Source organism: Rhea pennata, chromosome 6 (assembly GCF_028389875.1).
Source record: "Rhea pennata isolate bPtePen1 chromosome 6, bPtePen1.pri, whole genome shotgun sequence".
Classification (NCBI taxonomy): Eukaryota; Metazoa; Chordata; class Aves; order Rheiformes; family Rheidae; genus Rhea; species Rhea pennata.
Window position 1 is genome coordinate 18085670 of NC_084668.1, and position 20357 is coordinate 18106026.

Sequence of the window (20357 nt, forward strand, 5' to 3'; positions counted from 1 at the left end):
CGTGGCCCTGAATACATGACAACTTAACCCTTCGGGCCCCGCGGGGACCGCGCTGCCCAAGAGCTGCCTGCCGGCGGGCCCGGCAGCAGCCTCCGCGCAGGTCTGTCCTCCCTGCCCGCCTCCAGCTGGACCCCCCACCCCAGCCCAGCGCCGGCAAGGCTGGCCGCAGGAGCCGAGGGGAGGAGACGGAAGAGGGCAGGCGTGGAGCCTGAGGAGATCGGTCTCCCAGGCCAGGCAGGACCCCCAGGCCGCTCTCCAGCCGTGCCAGACTGTGGAGATGCCCAGGGACAGGGACTCTGCTGAGACACTGGCGTCCTGGGTGCTAGGATGCCCTGGGTGCTGAGATGCCCCCGGTGCTCGCATGAGGAGGGATGTCCCCAAAGCCCTGGAGGCCGTGGTGGGCTCGCAGCCATGACGGCTGGGTGCTGTCTGCCTTTCAAGCCCACGTCAGAGCTCGAGAGTGAGGAAGAGTGAGGAGCAAGGTCCTGTGTGCAGCACCCCTGGGCTCCGGCTGCAGCGGCCAGCTGTGCTGGGGCAGCGCAGCACCCTTTGCCCTGACGAGCCGCCCCACGTCCTGGGCCATCCCACCCCAAAGATGCTAAGAGAAGGACACCTTGCCCAGCAGGCAGTTGCAGCAGCAGGGCAGTGCAGCACCTCAGATGCCAGCCCGCCGTGGGTGCCAGGCCCCTCGGGTGGGGCAGCGAGTGGGTGCTGTGGCCAACCCCTTCCCCGGAGGACAAGTGGGGTAGGCACGTTAATCAGGGCTGTGAGAGCCGGGATTAATGTGCACTCCAAGGCTCTCCAGTCCCAGCTGTGATCCAGCCCTCTGCTCTCAGCCAGAGCCGCCTCCACGCGCTGAATTATCAGCCTGAGTAATTAAGTGGAGAGCTTTGTTTTAATGCAGACATCTGATGCCTTCGCACCGCAGAGCACAACAACTGTCGCGGGTGTTTATGCTCCGTGCAGCACATCTGGCTCACGGGGAGAAAGCCCATCGCTGCTGCTGTGCGAGATTAAAGGGAAGGTGGCACGGGCACAGGGAGAGGAGGGAGGGCTCGCAGGCAGCAGCATGGCAGGACAGGGTCCCCCGCTGCCTCGCTGCCTCCTTAGCCAATCTGGCAGGAGGTCATGGCCCGGGGCTGCGAGCACCCGTCGTGGCGGGGTGGCCAAACTCTGCGCAGAGCCAGACGGGGAGCCGGAGGGTCGCGCAGGCGCTGTGCAGACGTGGACAGGGCGCTGGTGCTGCCTCCAGGCCACCACAAGCCTGCGTGCGCCTGTGCGTGTGGCAAAGCGGGGGCATGCATGTGTGAGCAGGAGTCAGTGTGCTCACGCATGTGCAAGTCCTGAGCCACAGCTACGAGCTCGTGTGCGTGCTGGGTCCAGCTGATGCTTTCCAGAAAGGGAGAAACGCAGGGCATGGACCTCTTTCCTGCCCACTGCGTCCTGCCACCCCAAAGGACTTGCCCTGCGCCAGGAGAGTTTTGGTAGCCGCTTGCTGTGCTGCGAGCCAGCGCAGACAGGACGGGACGGGCTGCAGCCCTGCGGCAGGCAGGGACTGGGGAGCAGCCTTGCTGCCTTGCACAGGGGCTCTCCTGCAGAGCTGGGCTGCAGCAAGAGGTGCTCCCCAGGCTTTCGCCTTGGTTTCACTGTTGTCCATCCTTGCACAGGTTTTGAAACGCATACTGTTTTTATTAAAATCTCCTCGGTTTTATGCTAAGCCACAACAAGAGCATTCTTTGACCCCTGTCTGCCCGTCACCCTGCACGTACCTGCACACTGGCACCCTCCTTCCTCTCCTCCCATATCTCTCTAGACCCAGGTTTCCCCGGGCCCCGGAGCATCCATCTCCATCCCCACCACTTCACCACTGCCCACTGACCTCCCAACAGGACTCACCTGCCCAGCGAACCACCCGCGCACCTTGCTCCTGAGAGCACAAGGCTTGAGAACGTGCTGTGTGATGAAGGATAATTACAGGCTGTGAGATAAATGGAAATAGGACAAAATAAAACATAGCCTTATCAGAGGAAGATGGTGCCTGCTTCACCTGATACCTTCTGCTGATAAGAGAGCTGGTTTTCGGAAGAAGACGAATGCAGACCCCAGCTGTCTGGGCCTGGGAAGAACAGAGATGGTGCCACACAGGAAATTATTACTTTGCACAAATTAAGGGATTATCATGAGCACAAGGAGGTGGTAAGAGCCTGGTGAGGCAAGAAGATTGGCTGCAGGGAAAGAGGAGATACTAGGAAGGAGAGAAACTATTTCAGCCACCACTGGGGGTGTGCCTCATTTCATAGCTTCATCTTTCATCCCAAAAGTGGGGGCACCGGGAAAAATCTGCTGATGCCACAAGGATATGAATCATTCTCAGTTTGGGAAAGGCCTGAAAAAGGGTGAGATCCAAGAATGCATAAGCCTGGGGGTGGATGGAGGAGCCTGGTGTCAGCTATCATCATCCTGGACAGGACAGGTACTGCCCTGCCCACCATGGCCACCACCCTCGTCTGCAGGATCCTAGCAGACTCGGTCCCGGCTTCCCCAGCTCGGCCTGTAGCTCCAAGCACAGGGAGCCAGGAACCCTAATTAGCATCTGAGCGGATTTTGATGAAGACGAGTAGAGGCTGCCTACACACAGGCAGCTTTGCTAAGAATCTCCTGGACACCCAAAATGCGGTTGCCCCAGGGCATGGAGGAAGCAGGTCACCGGACAAGTTACCAGAAAAACTTACAGTATGACCAGACTGTGCAAAAATGGATAAGTTTCCTGTACAGCAAAATGCCCTAAAGCTCCACATGTGAGACGGTCTGGAAGCAGGGCTGTGCCACGATGCCGTGCGCCCTGGCAGCAATTGGATGGGAAGCTTGGCTGGAAATTAAGCTCACAGGTGTGTTTCTTGGGCCTTTTCTCTCTACTCAATCCCTGAACCATTGATGCTTTGCTAATGGCATCCATTTGGGTTGCCTGAATGGTCTCACAGATATTTAGTGCTTTACTAACTGAGCAGCTCAGCCAGGGAGCTCATGAGTTGCACCGGACAGCAGCTGGCTGGTGTTCAGGCGAGGAGCAGCGGCCTGCGCTGAGGCTGTGCCCCATCACAGCCTCCCCGAGCACACCGCCCCGACACCCCCAGCATCCACCGCAAGCCGTGCACGGCACTGCCCGTCTTCCCGGCTGGGCACCGGCGCAAGCTGTGCCTTCGTGAGCTCACTCTCGGCCGGCTTGGCCCACTGCTGCTCTCTTGCAGAAGCGGGTGACCTGCTCTGAGCTCCAGGAGAGCGTGGAGGGGCTGCCGGGGCTGGCCGGGGCGGCGGGAGCAACTCCTCAGGGAAGGTGCAGACCCAGGCCTGGAGAGAAACGTTTAACTGTAATCCCTGCCGGTGGGAGCGTCCAGGAAACCGTGCTGGGAGAAAGCGTTTTGGGCAGAAACGCTCCCTGGGCTTTCCAGGGAGCTCTGCGCTCTGCGGCCTGCTCCCCTGCTGAGAAAGATGTTTCTAAATTTGGCCTGGGATCTCCGACCCTGCGCTGATCTGGCGGAGGAGCGAGTGCCGTCGGCGTTGAGTAAAGCTGCCTTCCCGAGCCGCTGCGCTGCCTGGCTGCCCCCGGCCGGGGCAGTGCCCCGCGGCGGGGTCTGCTCCCCCGGGGCCGCCGGCGGGACCTCGCGCTGGGCACAGGGACCGGGACCGGTAAGAGCCTTTGGCAAAATCTAGTGGCAGAAACAAAGCTGGAGAAGCTCAAATGAGAGAGGCAAAATGACCCAGCCCTCAGCCGGCCGGGGGCGATTTGAGATGGAGTGGGTAACTCTAGCCGGAGCAGCAGGGTTCGCGCAGCCACCCTGGGCAAGCAGCCTGGTTTATTGCCTGCGCAGAGCCGAAATTGCCGCCCATGCTGGGCAGAGGCGCAGGACCAAATCCCTCACGTGGAGACGCTCGTGGCAGAGGATGAGAAAAGCCGTGCAAGGGAGACGCATGAGAACAGCTTGAGACATCCCCGGCAGTCGCGCCCCGCCGGGCGCGACGGCTGCCCGCACAAGACGCGGTTCCCCAGGCGGGGCCCAAAACACGGGCGACACGTCCCCGAACCGCGGGCGCTGCGCAGGGGCTGCAGGTGCGGAGGGGAGCCGGGTGCTCCCGGCGCAGACCCGCGGCGCTGCCCTCCGCGGGAGCCGCGGCGCGGGAAGGGGGCTGCGCCGCGGGCGCCGGGCGCGCTCCTGCCGGGCCACGGCACCCGGCCCGAACGAAGGACGGCCAACAGGGATTAATTCCACCAGACACTATATCAAACGCTTTAATAAAAGCCAGATATATCACACCTCTTGTCTCCTCTCCATCGATTCATTTAGCAATTTTACCCAAAAAAGGCAATCAAGTCGGACTTGGCAGATTTATTCTGTGTGAGCTTCGAGCACATCTTTATTGCTCCCTGTTCCCCTGCCCTCAAGGTCTTTAGAAGCATTTTCCTCTTAATATTTGTTCTATTATTTTACTAGGGATGAAGCTCTGTTGATGGGCAGTAATTGCCTGGACTGCCCTGCCTTCTTCTGATAAAGATTGGTACCTTACTGGCTCCTGCCTCCCCCAGCCCTACTCTCCTGTCCTTCCTCAGCAATATTATTGACCAGGAAACTTCATTAACGATCCCCCTAATGACTGCAGCCACGCCAGCCCAGCCCACGACGCTAACCTTTCCTGGGCTCTCCCTCGGCGTCGGTTTGCAGGAGGAGACGTTGCAGGATGCTCCCCAGCATCTCCGGGGCCGTTTGGACGCTGAAGCTGCTTTTAAATCCCTGCTGACTCCCTGCCTGCCCCCCCCCCATGAAGGGATACGACCTCCCGTGGGCTCTCACCCCCCCCCCCCGGCCTTGCCCCCATTTCCCCGCCCTCCCCACGGCCCAGTGACCAGGCAGGGCAGGGGAGGCGCCAGCCCGTCAGTCCCCGGTGGCGGGTGGGTTTCGGGGGGTGCCGGGAGCACAGGAAGCCGGCGCGGCCCTCGGGGCTGCCGGGCAGCCCGACACTGCTCCTCCGGCTGACCCTCGGCTCCGCCGCCCCCGATCCCAGCTCCCCGAGCCTTGCAAGCCAGGCTGGCACCGAGCCAAGCATGATGCCCGGATTAGGCACTGCCTCCTGCAAATGAGCTGTTAATTATCATAATCTGGTAATTGAGAAAAATCTAATTATGCAAAGCTAATGGATTTAGACCCACGCTGGGGAGCACAGGCCATGGGAGCACAGCTGGGCAGGGCCAGCATCACGGGCCCGTGGCCACAGACACGGTGGTCCCCCAGCAGTGCCTTTCGCTCTGCACCAGGACCTTGCTGGGCACGAGGCCAGGTCTAAGCATCCCCAGGAGAGAGCGCAGCCCTCTCGCCTCCCTCCAGCTCCACTGAGCCTGGGCACCACCAGCCTGACCCCCCCGGCCACCTTCTTGCTCTGTTTTTCCCATCTCCCCTTCCCGGGAGCCCCTGCACCCAGCATGAGAAGCAGGGCTGGAGGACGCATGCGCGCCCCCCCCCTTGGGCGTGCTCCCAGATCCTGACCTGCCTCCCCGGCCCTGCTGCCCTGGCAGCGCCCCGGCCCCAGCAGGCACAGCTCCGACCCGAGCGTTCGCTCTGCGCTCCCTCTGCCAGGGTAAGAGCGCTGCTGGACCTGGCCAGGCGGAGGCCGCGTGCACGGCAAGCCTGGAAGGGAAAGGCAATATCTTTTATTAGACCAACTGGGACCGTTCGGAAAGGGAGATCAGCTTTTGAGCACGCAGATGCTTCTCCCAGTGCTCACAGGCAGCTCTGTTTTCATCAACTATATCCCCGGCCTCATAAAAGATATTGGCTCTTCCTGCGCGCCGGGGGGTGAGCGGTGCCAGGCTGTGCCAACCCCAGCCCCGTGCCAGAGCTCCCAGCCTCGTGGTGCCGGCCACACCGGGGAGCCTGGCAGCCCGCGCGCAGCAGCAGCAGCCGAGGGCTGGCCTGGGCTGAGCTCCCGCGGCGCAGCCCGTGCAGCACCCCTGCCAGCCCTCGCTGCCTGCCGCGGGCCCCTCGGCCCGCTGCTCTTTTGGGGAGCCCAGAGGAGGGGGTCAGCGCCGAAGCTGCAGGAGCTGTGACAAGAGTGACTCTCGACGCCTCGGCTCCTCGGCCAGCCTCAGGTCTCGTAGCTGTGCTCCCGTGAGGCTGGTGCTGGGGCTCCTGCGCAGCCGCGGGTGCCCACGACCGACTGCACGAACAGCTGCTGCTGCCGGGAGCGTATCTGCCCGAGCACCTCTCCGAGGCCTGGGAGCTCCTCCCAGCGCCGGCAGCGGGACTCGAGGAGCTTGCCCAGCTCTCCTTCCCCAGGGAGCCCGCACTAAGTGCCGCGAGATGGTTGAGGCAAGCAGGGCTAATTGCCTGCACCCCCAGGAGACAGGAGCTGAGAGCACCCTGCGGGTGGGTTTTAGCCTCTGGCTCGAGCTCCTGCAGGATGTGGCGATAGCTAAGTACTTCTGTGGTCTCAGCACTTAGCGTGCTTCCCGTTCCCCCGCTCGGGGCGGGATGCGGGCAGGAGCACGGATGCTCTGATCCCGCCCTGCGGTGCTCCTCCCTGCACGCAGCCTGCCCGCGTTGCCTGCCCAGCGCTGCACCCGGTCCCAGCTCCGCGCACCCCCGGAGGCACCCTTGCTGCCCCCCAGGCCTCCTCCGAGGCCGCCGGCTCCCTTGCGAGCAGAGAGGCGGAGTGACGCCGCGACATGTGGCTCGAGGAGCCTCGGAGGATGCCCCCGCGCCCCTGGGCCACCCCCAGGCCCTCGGCAGCCCACCACCTTGGGAGCTGTCCCGCCGGGCGCCCGGTGCGCGATCCCCACCGCGCCGAAACGGCGGCCTCGCCGGCCGTGGATGCCGCCCCCCGGCAGCGTCCCTGCACCCTGGAGGAGTTTGCCAGCCGCTCCACGCTCCACGGCATCCAGCACATCTTCCGGCACGAGCGCTACAGCGCCCGCAACCTGCTCTGGCTGCTGGCCTTCCTGGGCTCGCTCGCCCTCCTCCTGCACGTCTATATCAAGTGTGTGGGCCTGTACTTCCAGTACCCCCACAACACCCAGCTGGAGGAGGAGACCACGCACGGCCTGGCCTTCCCCGCCGTCACGCTCTGCAACCTCAACCCGGCCCGCTTCTCGCAGCTCTCCAGCCACGACCTGTACTGGATGGGGGAGCTCCTGGGCCTCCTGGACGGGGCCGGCCGCATCCTGGCACCGGACAACGTGGACCAGAGCATCCTGGATGCCCTGCAGAGGAAGATGGCCCTGAGCGAGGAGGAGAGGAGTCAGCCGTTCGACTTTGTCGAGTTCCTGGCGCGCGTGGGCCACCAGCTGGACCTGGGCGAGATGCTCGTCAGCTGCAAGTTCGGGGATGAGGAGTGCAACGGCAGCGACTTCCAGACCGTGAGTGCCCAATTCGCGGCAGAGGGTTTTGGGGGGGCAGGGCCGGCTGGGCTCCACTGGCACTGGGCACCTCCGGCAGCCGGCGTGGCTGCGTCCTGGTGACTGGGGATGGGGAAAGCTGCCACAAGCCGTTTTTTCCAGGCAGAAGCACATCCCTGGCTCTGCTACTGCCTGGTGTGACATGGGGTTTGGTGGGACTGGGGCTGAGCCCCTTGGCAGAGCAGGAGTGAAGCAGGAGAGGCTGGAGATGCTCTGGCAGGGCTTGGGCCACGAAGCTGGACCAAAACGTGCAGGGAAAGGATGGGGCAGGGGAGCACAGCCCCAGGAGTTGCCCAGCCTGGCTCAGCTCCCTGGGGAGACATGTGGGGACCCGCAGCCTTGTTCCAGCCCTACCAAGGAGCTGCACATGGGAGGTCTGGCTCCTTTCTCCTCTCTGTGGGTCTGGGGAAAGGCAGACTCCTGGGTGCCTGAAAAGCAAGGAGGTGTCTGGGGGGCTTCGGAAGGGAGCAAAGGACTTCCCATCCTAGCAGAGCTGCGGCTGGGGAGGCGAACAGGGTGCACTGCATCCCTGCAAGGGTGTGGAGGTGAGCTGGGAGGCACACCCGAGGTGAGCTGGGAGGCTGTCGGGGGGGGGGGGACCCCTCCCGAGCCACCAGGCCCCGCCGCACGCTGGCTCCTAAGGCAGGTGGGCACGGCGCACCTCCCTGCCTCGCCAGCCCCCGAGCCCCCGCCGCAGGGCCTGGGCGCACGTCACCCTGGCAGCGTGCAAGGGTGCAGGCAGGGCGGAGGCGGTGTCGTACCCCCCCCGCCCCCCCCCCCCCCCCCCCGACGTCCACGCCTGAGCCACCTCCGCCCCTCCTCTCCTCTTTGCTCCTGAGTCAACAGAGTGAGGATTACGGGGCTGTAAACAAGGGGATCAATGGTGCTGATGGGAACATTTCCTGTTAATAGCTGCGGCCTGTAAAACACGGCGCGGGGGGAGGTGGGGAGCCTCTGCTCTCAGACCTGTTAACTCTTCCCACCTGGAGCCGTGCCCCGGCTTTTCCAGGCAGGAGGGTGCCCAGGGGGCTGGGTGCTGCGCTGCAGCCGGGGTGCAGGCTCTGCCCGAGGGGCAGCGGAGCCAGCGCCAGGCGCCTCGGGCACGCAGCAAGGCGAACGTCTGCTCTCAGCGGTGGCGTGCTGAGCTGGCGGTGCCGGAGGAGGAGTGCCGGCCTCCGTGACCGTGACCGCTGGGCAGCTCTCAGAAGTGCCTGTGAAAGGGGCAAGCGTCATCCCAGCGAGGCGCTCCCAGCAGAGCCGGGAAACGCCAGCGCCGTTGCACGAGGCACGGAGAGCGGCGCGGTCAGCCCTGCTCGCCGGGGCCGGCGGGGCGCTTGGTCGGCTCCCGGTGCGGCCGCCTGCGTCGGGGAGCTGCTGCCTTGCGGGTGGGAGGGCTCCGCTCCCTGCCGTTGGGCTAGCGGGGAGCGGGGAGCTGCCCCGGGTGGAGCGGGAGCGGGAGCAGCCGCGGTGCCCTCCGAGCGGGGCGGTCCCTGCGCGGGGCCAAGCGGGGCTGCAGGCTGCTCCCCGCGTCGGGCAGCGCCACGGCCGCCGCCGCCCGCCCGCGTGCCGCCCCGGGTGCCGGCCGTGCCAGCGCGCGCCTCGCACGCTGTCCTGCCGCGCTGCAGCAGGGCAGCCGGCAGCAAGCGCCGGCGGCTCGTGCGGGTCCCCACGGCCCTCCGCAGGCATGGCCTGGCCCCGAGCCCGCCACTCACCCTGCTCGGGGCTCTCGGGTAAATGCCAGCCTATTTCCATCTGCTCCCTGCACGGGGCGGCTGTTCCTTCCATTCAGATGAGCAGATTCACCTCAATTTCCCACCCCGCTGAGGAGCAGGGTTAATCTCCCTGAAGTTAACCTTTCCTGCCTCCTGGAACAGCGCTCCCCGGGGCTGGGCAGCGTGCGATCACGGACCAACCCTCCCGAAACGGGCCGGGCCGCAGCGGGCCGCGGGTGCCGCGGCGCGGCGGCCCCCGAGAGCCCCCCGTCCAGGCCGGCGCAGGCCCGCGGCCGCGCTGGGCGGCAGCCGCCCCCTCCCAGCCGCCCTGCCGGGGGGCGCGCCATTCGGGCTCCCGGGGCTGAGGGGCGCGAGCTGGGCACGGGGCAACGCTGCGGCCAGGTCCAGGCGGCGGGCGCGGCGCGGCGGAGCCGGGAGCCCTCCGGCACCGCTGCGGCGGGCGGGCAGCACTCCGCCTCGGGCTCTGGGCACGCAGGTGGGCATTTTCCCCTCCAGGCAGGCAGGCAGTCTGCAAAGTCCTCCCCCAGCGTGGGAACAGCAGGAGGAGCTCCAAGGCCTGGATGCAAGTGCTTGTCCTCTCCCTTCCGGCCCGCTCCAGTGGTGGGGGCGGGCGGAGGAGCCCCTCGCACAGCACCCAGGCAGCGGAGCGCTGCGGGCCCTGCAAACGGGCATTCCCGCAGGCGGGCTGGTGCCTCAGCCCGGCCCTCCGGGACCGCGCCGAGGCGCGCGTCCGCCAGGCGCCGCGACCTTCCCTCCGACCTTCGGGCCTCAGGCAAGAGTGGGCTTTTTAATGTTCTATTAATAGTTTTACCCCCTTAAATTATTGATCCAGATTTACAGCCAGAGCTGCCAGCTTAACAACAGGCTTCCTTGGGAGTCGGCCTTGCGTCCCGCTGGGGGAGCAGCAGGCAAGGGGGCAGCGCGGGCCGGGCTGGGGCCGGGGGCACGGCGCTGCCGAGGCGCCCCGGGCACCCTGCCGCTGCCTCCTGCGCCGGGCCGTCTCGGGCCAGTGCCATCAGCGTCCTTCCCCCGAGGACGCCGAGCCCGGGCATCTCCTTCCCGGCTGGGATGCGTGTGCAGGCCCCGGGAAGCGCTGCCGCCGGGCTGGCTCGTGGAGCGTGCCCAGCCTCGCCCCGGGGGGCTGCACCGTGCCGGCCCCCAGCCCTGCTCCAAGCCCTGGAGAGGAGCCGGTGTGGGAACGCGACGCGCGGGAGCACCCGGGAGCTGGCAGGGACGCTGCAGCCGACACAGGAGAGGAGCCCGACGTCCCTCCTGCCGGCCCCCCGCGGCGGCCCGCAACGGTGCCGCCGGGCAAGGTCGCTGCAGGGACGTCAGCGGGGGGCAGGAGGCGACGCCGGCGGGGCCGGACGAGGTGCCCCCTCGGCGGAGGGCTGGCGGGGGGGCGCGCAGGTGGGGGAGCGCCGGGCACTCTCGACGCTGATTGCGGATCCGCCTGGCAGGGGATGCGGAACCTGCCGAAATAGCGGATTTAATTATCTCCGCGGAGCAGCAGGAAACCAGCAGGCAGGGAGGGGGTGCGGGCGGCTGGGCTGGGGCACCTCGCCGGGGGGCAGGGGGGGCTTGTTTCAGCAGGGCTGTGCCCCACACGGCCCACAGCCTGGGGGTCCCCAGAGCACCCACCGCCTGCTCCCACGCCAGGAGCACCCCTCTGGCCTCCCTCGCGGAGGAGGGGCCAGCCCCAGGCTGCAGAGTGACCCCCCCCCAGGGTCCCCACGCAGCGTGGGGAGCCCCTCGGCCGTGCCCCCCTGCTGCGGCTCCCTCCCCGGGCCCGGGCCTGCTCAGTATGCCGCACGCTCCCTCTGGGCACTGGGCAGGAACTCTTCATTTCACACATCATTTCCTGCTGCTGCTGCAGAGCCACCCGCAGTCCCCATCCCCATCCCCTCCCCATCCCCCCCCCCCAAGCTGCCCCATCCCCATCCCCTCGGCGCTGGCCCCTCCGCACACCTGGAACTCCCCGTGCACGCTGCACTGCGTGTGTGTCCACGCGCATACGGCCGTGCGCGTGCGTACGGCCATGGTGTGCCCTTGGCACTGCCCCGGCAGCATGCCCTGTGCCCGGTCGCTGCCCACCACCCCCCCGCCTCCCTCTGCCCCCTGCCCGCCGGCCCCCTCCATGCCTTGGGGCGCCCCGTCGCCTTGCTGGCTCTGCCTGCAGCGCAGCCCTTCTCTTAAGCGACGACAGCTCCTGGCATCCCATTTCCTCCAGCTCATTTCCCCGCGGGAGGGTGCTGCCCGCCAGCCCGGCTGCCCCGGCCCTTCCCGGAGACCCGCTCCCTCGGCCCCGCCGGCCCCAGCTGCCTGGCGCCCGTGGCACGGGTTAGGACTCGCGCTGGGCATGAGCCTGCTGCTGCGGGCACGGGCGCCGGGGCCCCGGTGCAGGCGGTGCGCAGGAGGCCGCAAGCGAGCGGGGGGCCGCCCCGCTCCCCTCCGCAGCGGGGCCCGGGGCGCACTGCCCCGGGGCTCGGCGCGGCCCTGGGCCTGGGAGAGTTAACCGGCAGGGCCGGCTGGCGAGGGAGCAGCAGGAGCACCGGCACTGATCAATACCGTGTGCTTGAGCCGCGCACAAATCGCGGCTCGGAGCCATAAATCTCCCTGCCGTCACACACGGCGAGGATGAGAGCGGAGCTTATCTCCCGGCTGCGGCGCTGCCAGCCGCTCCTGCCGCCCGCGCCCGGCCGCGCTGCCGAGCCCCCGCCAGGGGCTGCCGCCGCCTGCTGCCCCGGCACCGGCCCCACCGCGCTCGGAGAGGCCTGGCCGTGGGGCACGCGCTGCCCCACGGCACTGCTGCGCCCCAGCCCGGGCGCGCCGGCCAGCACGAGCCCAGCCCTGCCCAGGCAGCCCTGAAGCTGGCGGGACGGGACGCGGGGTGCCGGGATCCTGTGCCACTCCGGGATCTCCCCAGCAAGCCTGGGCTGAAGGGAGCCGGGATCGGTTCATTGAGCCGGCGTCAGTCCGGGCAGGGAGCTGGGAGGAGCTGCTGCGGCCACGCTTCCCGCAGGGCCCGGGGCAGGGTGCTGCCGGCTGAGGGCAGAGCGGCGCGGCCCCCCGGGCGAGGGCCCGGCAGGGCTCTGTCCCAGCTGCCAGCCCCGAAGGTCGGGGAGCGGCGGAGGTAAAACAAGTGGGGCAGATGCTAGTGCAGCTGCTAAGCAGGGGTGACAGGTGGGATAAACGAACCCGGGCTCCCCAGGGGCCGGCAAATTAGAATCAATAGGAAGCAGGAATAATTTATTTGTTTGATATTGCATGTTAATTAACTGGGCTGATGTGCACGTTGGGAGCGGCGGGGCAGAGACACCCCTCCGCCTGCTCAGCTGGGGCCCCCACATGGGGGCCGGGAACAGGGGGCACGCGTGTCCCCCAATACTGCGCCTCCGTCCCCGCGCCGGCTCTCACTGCACGTGGGGCAGGGGCTCAGAGGAGGCGATGGGCTGTGGGGAGAGCAGGGAGCTCTCTGCAATGGACCGACCCCGCGGAAGGGAAGGCGCGTGCGCGGGGATGCTGCGTGGCCGGGAAGGGCCAGCAGCGCATGCAGTCCCCTCGATCCAGCCTCCTGTCCCCTCCCCGAGCAGGGGAGGCTCGGTGAGCCCCACGGGGAGCAGCAGGAGGAGGGGCTCAGGGCTGCCGGCACCCCGCACAGCAAGCGCAGGCAGATGCCGGTTCCCGCGCCCCCCCCGGGCGCCAGCACCAGCCCAGCCGAGCTCGCCTCCGTCCAGGGCCTTTTTTGCACTGCACAGCCTGGGCTCTGCAGGCTGCGTCTGCCTCAGCCTCGAGCAAGCTGCCTCGCGGGACCAGGAGAGCCCGTCCCCGCAGCGGTGCTCGGCCAGGCTTTTCGGGCCGGCTGGCTCAGAGCTCGCACACGTGCCGCCCGCTCCCTCTGCACGCGTCCCTGGCGCGGCCTCGGCTGCGTCCTGCCAGGCTCGCGTGAGCCCTGGGCAAATCCGAAGGAAACGGCTGTGAGCACAGCTGGCAGCAGACATATGCCTGAGAGATGGTCACCGTCGCTGGGGGCACGGGCGCAGAGCCGTCCCCGACCCCCTCGCCAGCGCTGTGCGAGCGCCCCACGCCTGCCGTCCGCAGCCCTGCCTCAGCCCCACTGAGCCCCCCAGCCTCGGGCAGCGCCATCGCCTCCCTCTGTTTTTTTTTAAAGAATAACATTTCTGCTAAATACTTTAATCAGATTAGTAGCAGTGTGTCTGCAGTGCTGTTAAATCAATGCTCCCCAACACATCTCGGCGGCTAGAAATCAATTACTGTTTAAGCCGTGCCTTGGTCCCTGGCCTGCGATCAATATGGGAGATGTATTACTCTCCCAGAGTCTTTCCCACTAAAAACCTTTCATTTGTATAACAGGAGCTCAGGCAAAATGCTGGTGCCCTTCCTTCCTGGCTGCTCCCCCCGGGGCCGGCAGCGCCCCATGCCCAGCCCCATGCCCAGCCCCATGCCCGGGGCGGCTGCCGGGGAATCGCTCGGTCGGGGTTTCCAAGCTGCCTAGGTTGGGAGGGTCCCTGCTCCCTGGGGAGCTGTGCGGCAGGGGCCCCGAACGCCCCGCAGAGGGTCCCCCCACACCCCCCATGCTCCTGCCCCAGAGCCTGGCCCCCTGTAGACCCCTCTGCCCCCAGGGCTGTGCACCCCTCCTCCATCCTGCTCCCATAACATGGAGTCTGAGCTCCATTATTCATGATAAGGATCTTTAATTAGCTGTGAATATTAATGACTTACTCTGTAATTAATCATGCTTTCCTTGCTGGGGAGGGGCGAGCTCCCACCGACACGGCAGCTCGGCGGCCGTGGTGGACGGGGAGCCCACTCTGCCGGGGGGCAGCCCCACCGCAGGCTGCAGCCCGAGCCCCAAGGTGTCTGGCGGGGGGGAGGGGGAGGGCGCACGGGGGGCCGGCCCCATCGCCCTGCCCGCCCCCCCACCCCACCCCGCCGCCCGCGCGGGCTGGCAAGGCTGGGCCGGGGGCCAGGCCCCGGCTGCAGAGGCAGCGGGGGGCACGGACGCCGCGGGGCGAGGCGGGATGCTGCCTGGAGCTGGGGGGTCCCTGGGCTGTGCCGGCTCCCCGGGCCCCCTGCGTGCCTCCGGGCCAGCCGGGGAGGGGTGACGAGCGGGTTTTCGAGGCATCGTTTCCTCTTCTCCCCTTGGCACGGGGGCAGTCGGTGAGGTCGGGCTACGGGGCTCCTTGGGGTCTCCCGCAGCCCCGCGCTGCCCCCACCCCACGGCTGCATTTGCTGAACGCCAGCGCCGCCCCACGCGTGCTGGCGCCTCGCCGCCGGCAGCGCCGCGAGCTGAAGCCCCTCGTGGCTCCCTGTCCCCCCGCCCGCACGCTCCCGGGAGCCTGGCGGGGAGCCTGGCCGGTCCCAAGCGCTGCCCGGCCGCCTAGGCGAGACCCTCCACCCGGGGGCGCAGAGGGGAGCGGGAAGCCCCCGGCCGCCCGCGCGGAGCCCCAGGCCCGCGCGGCACCGAGCGCTCCCGCGAGGGCAGAGTTTGCTTAAACAGAGACAGATTTAACTATTTCCATTACAGCTAAATGATGAGGCCCATAAACTTTACGGCTCCGCGCGCGAGCGGCTCTAACGGCCTTCGCCATCTGGAGGCGGGGGCTCCGCGGGGCTCTGCCGCCTGCCCGCCGAGCCGGCGCGTCCCGCGCGGGGCAGGCTGCCGCGGCTGACCCCGCGCGCGGATGCGGCGGGCGCCAGCCGTCGCCCCTCGCTCTTTTGCGGCCCTCAGAGGCAGCATCCCGGCGGCACGGAGCATGCCCGCACCGCGGAGCATCCCGGCGCCCAGCTGGGCACCGGGGAGGGGGAGCAGGAGCCTGCGGCCCGGGCGGGGGGCGCGCGGCCGCGGGGAGCGGTGCTCCCCAGCCTGCCGGGCGGCTGGCACCACGCTGCAGCAGAGGATTAGGTTTGGTGCAGGGAGAGCTACGGCAGCGCTTTGAAGTCTCATGAATATGGATCAGCGGCTCGGGGCAGGAACGGACGCTCTCCGGCTAATCTTTCTCCTGTCACGGTGGCAGGTGTGACAAACACGGGGGCCAGGACACCAGGGCAGGGGCCATGGCCCGTGCGCAGGCACCCTGGGGCTTCCAGCACCTGCGAGGGGGCAGGAGTGGTGCTTGCTGCCGCGGGGCGCCGCAGGGCTGGGAGTCGGGAGGAAGGTCTCCCTCGCTAGCCTGCTCCCCGGCTCCTCTCCCGGCTCCTGCCCGGGCAGGGGGCAGCCCCACGCCCCTCTGCAGCCCCCCTGGCCGGGGCCACATCACAGCCGCCGGCGCTGCCCATCCGGCACGGCGTGAAGGTTTCGGCAGCCGGCTGAGGGTGCCCAGGTCCGCTGCCAAGGCAGGAGCACAAAGCGGGCAGGATGCGGCCCCTTGCTGTCAGCGCAGCCCTGCTGGGTGCCAGGCGAGGGGCGCGGGTGGGCTGGGGCTGGTGCCCGCGGAAGCGGCCGTCCCCGTCGCCGGCAGCTATCCCACCGCCAGCCCGGGCCCCGTTCGTCTCGTTAGAGCTGCCGCCGGGCCGGGCGGGTCCTGCGGCCCCTATCGATCGAGGCCCAGCTGCCAGCCGCTCAGCGCACGGAGGCCCTGCCGGCTGTACCCGGGGCTCCACGGAGATGGCACGTTTGGGTCCGCTCCTCCTGCGATGGGCTGAAGTCCTCAGCGCTCTCCTAGGAGACAGTAACTAGAGCGGATGCTTGCTCCTGGCAGGACGTGACTGGGGCTTGCAAGAGAGCCTCGGAGATCAATTTGGAGGCTGTTTTGATGCTCTCCTGGCTGCAGGTTGGTGGTGGCAGCTGCTTGCTCAGCCCAGGGGATGCGAGCACGGACAAGCACTGGCAGGCGGTGCCTGCTGGGGCCTGGCTCCATCCGGCATCACAGCCGGGACAGAGGCTTGGCAAGACCCGAGTTTTTGAAGAAGGCGGCCCGAGATGCTGCAGGGTGCTCAGGGGCTGCATGGGTCCTTGGCACAGGAGAGGTGACCCGAGCCACCCTTCCCATGACAGGGCGGGGGCCCTGGGTGCCAGCTGGTCCCGAGTGCTGACCTGGTGTGGAGGTTTGCCCCAGCCAGCCGCTGGCCGTTGCTTCGGCTGCTGCCACCTCCCCCGTGCGCGGGCCATCCCAGGGCTTGTCCCTCTGCGGGGGCAGTGCTTGAGCAAAGACTGCCCAGGCCGCCGGAGGCTCCTGCGAGCCACGGGGCAGACCGCCAGCTTCCCAGCCCTGCCAAGGCCAGGGGTGCTTTTGGTGGGTCTTTCAGACGTACCTGCTCCTTGGGGTGCCACCTATGTCACCAGTGCAGGAGAGCACCTGCAACAGGAGCACTCAGGAAAGCGAGTCTGAATTAACCTCCAACATAGCCTGATAGAGCTGCATCGTGCTCCTGGGTAGACACTTCCCGATGCAATTTGAAGTGGTCTTAATTAACTCCGGCAGTGACTCACGCTGCTCGTTAGTGCGGAACAGCTTTCAGGGGGTCCCAGTGTAAGCAGCCTTGGGGGTGCTGGGCCCTGCAGGATGAGCCCTTTCCAGGGCAGTGGCTGATGCTGGAGGATGCCCATCTCCTTGCTCTCCCAGCTCCCCGGGGCTGCTGGGGGGCAGGCGTGCAGTTGGTGTGATCGTCGTGCTTGCCTGAGGAAAGACCGGGCAGAGCGAGGGCTCTGCGCCCGCGGGCGAAGGGTGAGAGAGACTCGGCGGCAGGAGGACCGACAAATGCAGAACAGATGTTTAATTATCAGCGCAGTGTTCTGACATCCCTGGAAATCTTTGCGTCCAAATATAGCTATTTTACTAGAGCACAAGCTTGTGCTGGAAGTTGGAGCTGTAACACACTCGTGACTTACCCACCACCCGTCTCCCCACCTTTCCCTGCCCTGTTTCTCACCAGGGCTGGCAGGGTCTGACTCCACTGCTAGATGAGGAAATAGAGAAATACGAACTCAGAGCTGTGGCTGGGCTGGGAAGAGCCAGCGGGCGCCGGACGTGGCTCTGGGGGACAGAGCCCCGCCGCGGGCTGCGTGGCTGCCAGGAAGGCAGGGCCGGCAAGGCAAGCTCTCAGCTCGCGGCTCCGCAGGCGTCGCCCCCCGCGGCCCTTCTGCATCCCGCCCGGTACAGATTTGCTGGGGCGCAGCGGCCGTCCCCCAGCGCCGCAGTTGTCGCTCTGTCTCTCGGCACAGACCGGGTCCGTGCCCTTCGGATGCCTTCTCCAGGCGCTGCAACGGGGCTGCACAGCCTGCGAGCAAAGGGGGCAGTTGGGCTTAGGAGGAACAGGCTGCTCCCAACCCGTCGGAGGAGTGAGGGACATCGGGGCAGAACTGTTCCCTGGGAAAGCATTGGAGACTCCCCCCCCCCCGGGTCGCTAGTGAGACCTCTGAGCCCCGGGGAGACCCCCCAGGCCAGGGCTTTGCCACAGGAGCAGGCTCAGCGCGGAGGCGCGTGGTCCCCGCCGGGACCGCGGCGCTGCGGGGATGACTGGGGGAACGCAGCCGGCGAGGCAGGGATTCCCCAGCGCGCGTCAGGGACGTGCTGGTGGTCTCTCCCCGGCTCGGACGGCTCGTCCCCGGCGGCCCAGCCTGCCTTCCCGGCGGCCGTGGCGTCCCCTGAGGCTGTAAGCGCTCTGGATCCGCCGCTTCGCCTGCTCAGCCACCTTGCAGATTCAGGGCATGTTGCTGTCTTAAAACCTATCAGGTTTCCTGTCACCTCCCGGGGCCCATGAATCTCCGCGCAGGCTGGCTGGCTCCGAGCCGTAACTGAAATGACCCTGCAAGGCAAGGGCTCTGCGCGCCCCGAAGAGGCAGCGCCGCGCTCGCCGAGAGCGCCCTGGCAGCCGGCGGATTTACAGCCGCCCCGGAGCCGCGGGAAGCTGCTCCGGCCCCGCGGGAGGCAGAGCGCTCCCCGGAGCCGCGCCGCGCGGCAGCTCCGGGGCTTGCCAGGCTCCGTCCGGGCCAGGGCGCCCCGGGCATCCCCCCTCTTCCCGGGGAGGCAGGAAAGCCCCCCTGCAGCAACGGGCCCGCTGCTCCTGCCAGCCTAACGAGCCGGGGCTTAGAGGCTGGGGCATTTTTCTTGCTGCTGTCAGGCTGGTCCATCGTTTGGACGCGAAGGCTGTACGGCCCCTGGGGAGGGGGAATTGGGGCGGCTGCGAGCGCCGGACACGGGCTGCAAGCAGCCGACGGCCCCGAACCCTCGTAAATCTGCCTGGCGTGGCCCGCGGCTCACCTAAGTAGATTTGATTTGTCAAATATTAAAATTAATTTAGGATTGAGTGCTGGCCCGCGCGCGTGCCGCGCTCCCCCGCCTCCGCCGAGCCGCCACCTCTGCCCCTGCCCAATGCATCATCGCCGGGGCCGGCGCGCTCACCCCCCGCCGGGGCGCCCAGATAAATCATCCTGCCGCCGCGCGCCAGGACGAGCCGATTGCTTGCTCCGCAGCACGGGATCGCAGGGGAAATCACACTGCGTGCCCGCCTGCTCCTGCGCCGGGGGCGGGGGAGACGCCGCGCTTAGGCAGAGATTTATTTATTTGATTTTACTGGGCTTGGTTTCTTCCTTTCTTTTTTCTTTTCTTTTTTTTTTTTTTCATCTCTCAAACGCCCGCTAGGGAATTGCAGCCCCTGGAATATTAATGCCATGCAGGACGCTGCCTCGTTAAAATGTCACCTGGCTGTAATTTCTCCTGTGCTTATTATTCCCCGGGGAGCGCGGGCTCCCGTCGCTCCCCGCCCGCGGCAGCCCCCGCGCACGGGGCAGCCCCGCTGTGCCCCCTGCCGCAGCAGGAGCATCGCCGCGCCGTGCCACGCCACGCCACGCCACGCCACCCAAAACGTTTCTGGGCTCCGGCGGCAGGCGGTCCCGAGCCTCTGCCAGCCGCGGTGCGCCTGCGGGGGGAAGCAGCGGGTGAGACGAGTTTGGCCGTCCTCCGCTCCCGCCGGCGGCCCGAGGCTGCGTGCCCCTCGCCTGCGGCGCACCCCGGGGTCGGCCAGCAAGCAGGGCCCTCGCGGGCTGCCGGCACCGTGGCGAAGGGAACAGCTGCCTTAAGGAAACTTTGGCTCCATTCCTGCAAATTAATGTTTTTTTCCCAAACAGTTTCCCAGCGCTAAGCGCGACGCGGGGAGCAATTATCTTTAGTGTCGATGTTATTACCATAAAAATTGCATTGAGGACTTTTCTCCTCCGATTAGAAAGTTAACGATCATCACTGCCTTCATTGTTCCCCGCACCGCGCCGGCGCTAATAAAGAGTCTGTGCACTTTACTTTTCACTTAGCAGCAAAATTACCCAGCTGCTGCTGCGCAGCCCCCGCGCGCGGCGCCGGCCCCCGGGGCTCCGCGGGGCGGCAGAGCGGCCGCAGCCTGGCCCCGGCCCCGGGCTCGGTGCCTGCCTCGCCGGCAGGGCCGGGCCATGCCGAGCCGTGCTGTGCCAGGCCAGGCCGGGCCAGGCGCGGGCACCTCGGTGCTTTCCGCTCCCACCTGGGCACCCCCCGGGCCCCGGCGCCGCGCGGCGGCCGAGCCCCCTCCCTGGCGGCTGGGGGGCCTGGGCTCTGCCGCTTGCTGCCGCGAGTGATTTTCACAGGGAATGTTTGTATAATTTTACTTGATATCGGCGTAGCTCTTTACATTCCCGAAGCGCTGTAAAAACCTTAGCTAATCTTCACAGAGCTTCTTCTTCTTTTTTTTTTACTTTTCCTGAAGCTCTTCATTACTCCCTAATTGTTCAAACTTCTCTTCTTTTCCTTCTGATTAAAAGCAGATTTTAAAAGTGCAGTTCAGTTTCTCAGCTATTTTCAAGTCAAATGGATTCCATCCCCCTCTTCATGTATTAATAACCTGTTCTCGTGCATCCCCCAGTGAGCTAGTAAAAGCCCTTCTGAGCAGAGACAAGGTGACAGCAGCGCTCCGGAGGAAGCGATTGGAAGGGGGTTACAGCTTGGAGGGAGAGAGATCCATCCATCCAGCTATCTATCATCCACCCCGCTATCATCTATCTACTGGAGAAATAACATTTGCAATTCTGCTTTAGCTTTTTGTAATAATCATTAATATTTTTACCTTCCCAACCGGCAGCTGGAGGAGATGCAGCGGTTTGGGGCGCCAAGAGCGCCTTGGGGCTGGGGGCGGCGCCGCTGGCTAGTGGGACCTGGGGCAAAGAGGACCCCGGGGCTGGCGGCCACGGCGGC

The 20357-nt window shown here is 66.6% G+C and overlaps 1 protein-coding gene across 1 annotated transcript in view; it reads left to right on the forward strand.

The window, feature by feature from the left end:
* Positions 1-6715: 6715 nt before the first annotated feature.
* The window catches only part of ASIC4 (acid sensing ion channel subunit family member 4), a 58684-nt gene continuing 45042 nt past the window's right edge, over positions 6716-20357 (forward strand). Inside the window, exon 1 of the mRNA XM_062578863.1 lies at positions 6716-7405. Coding sequence (XP_062434847.1) covers positions 6716-7405 — 690 coding nt within the window. The remainder of the gene's footprint in view (positions 7406-20357) is intronic.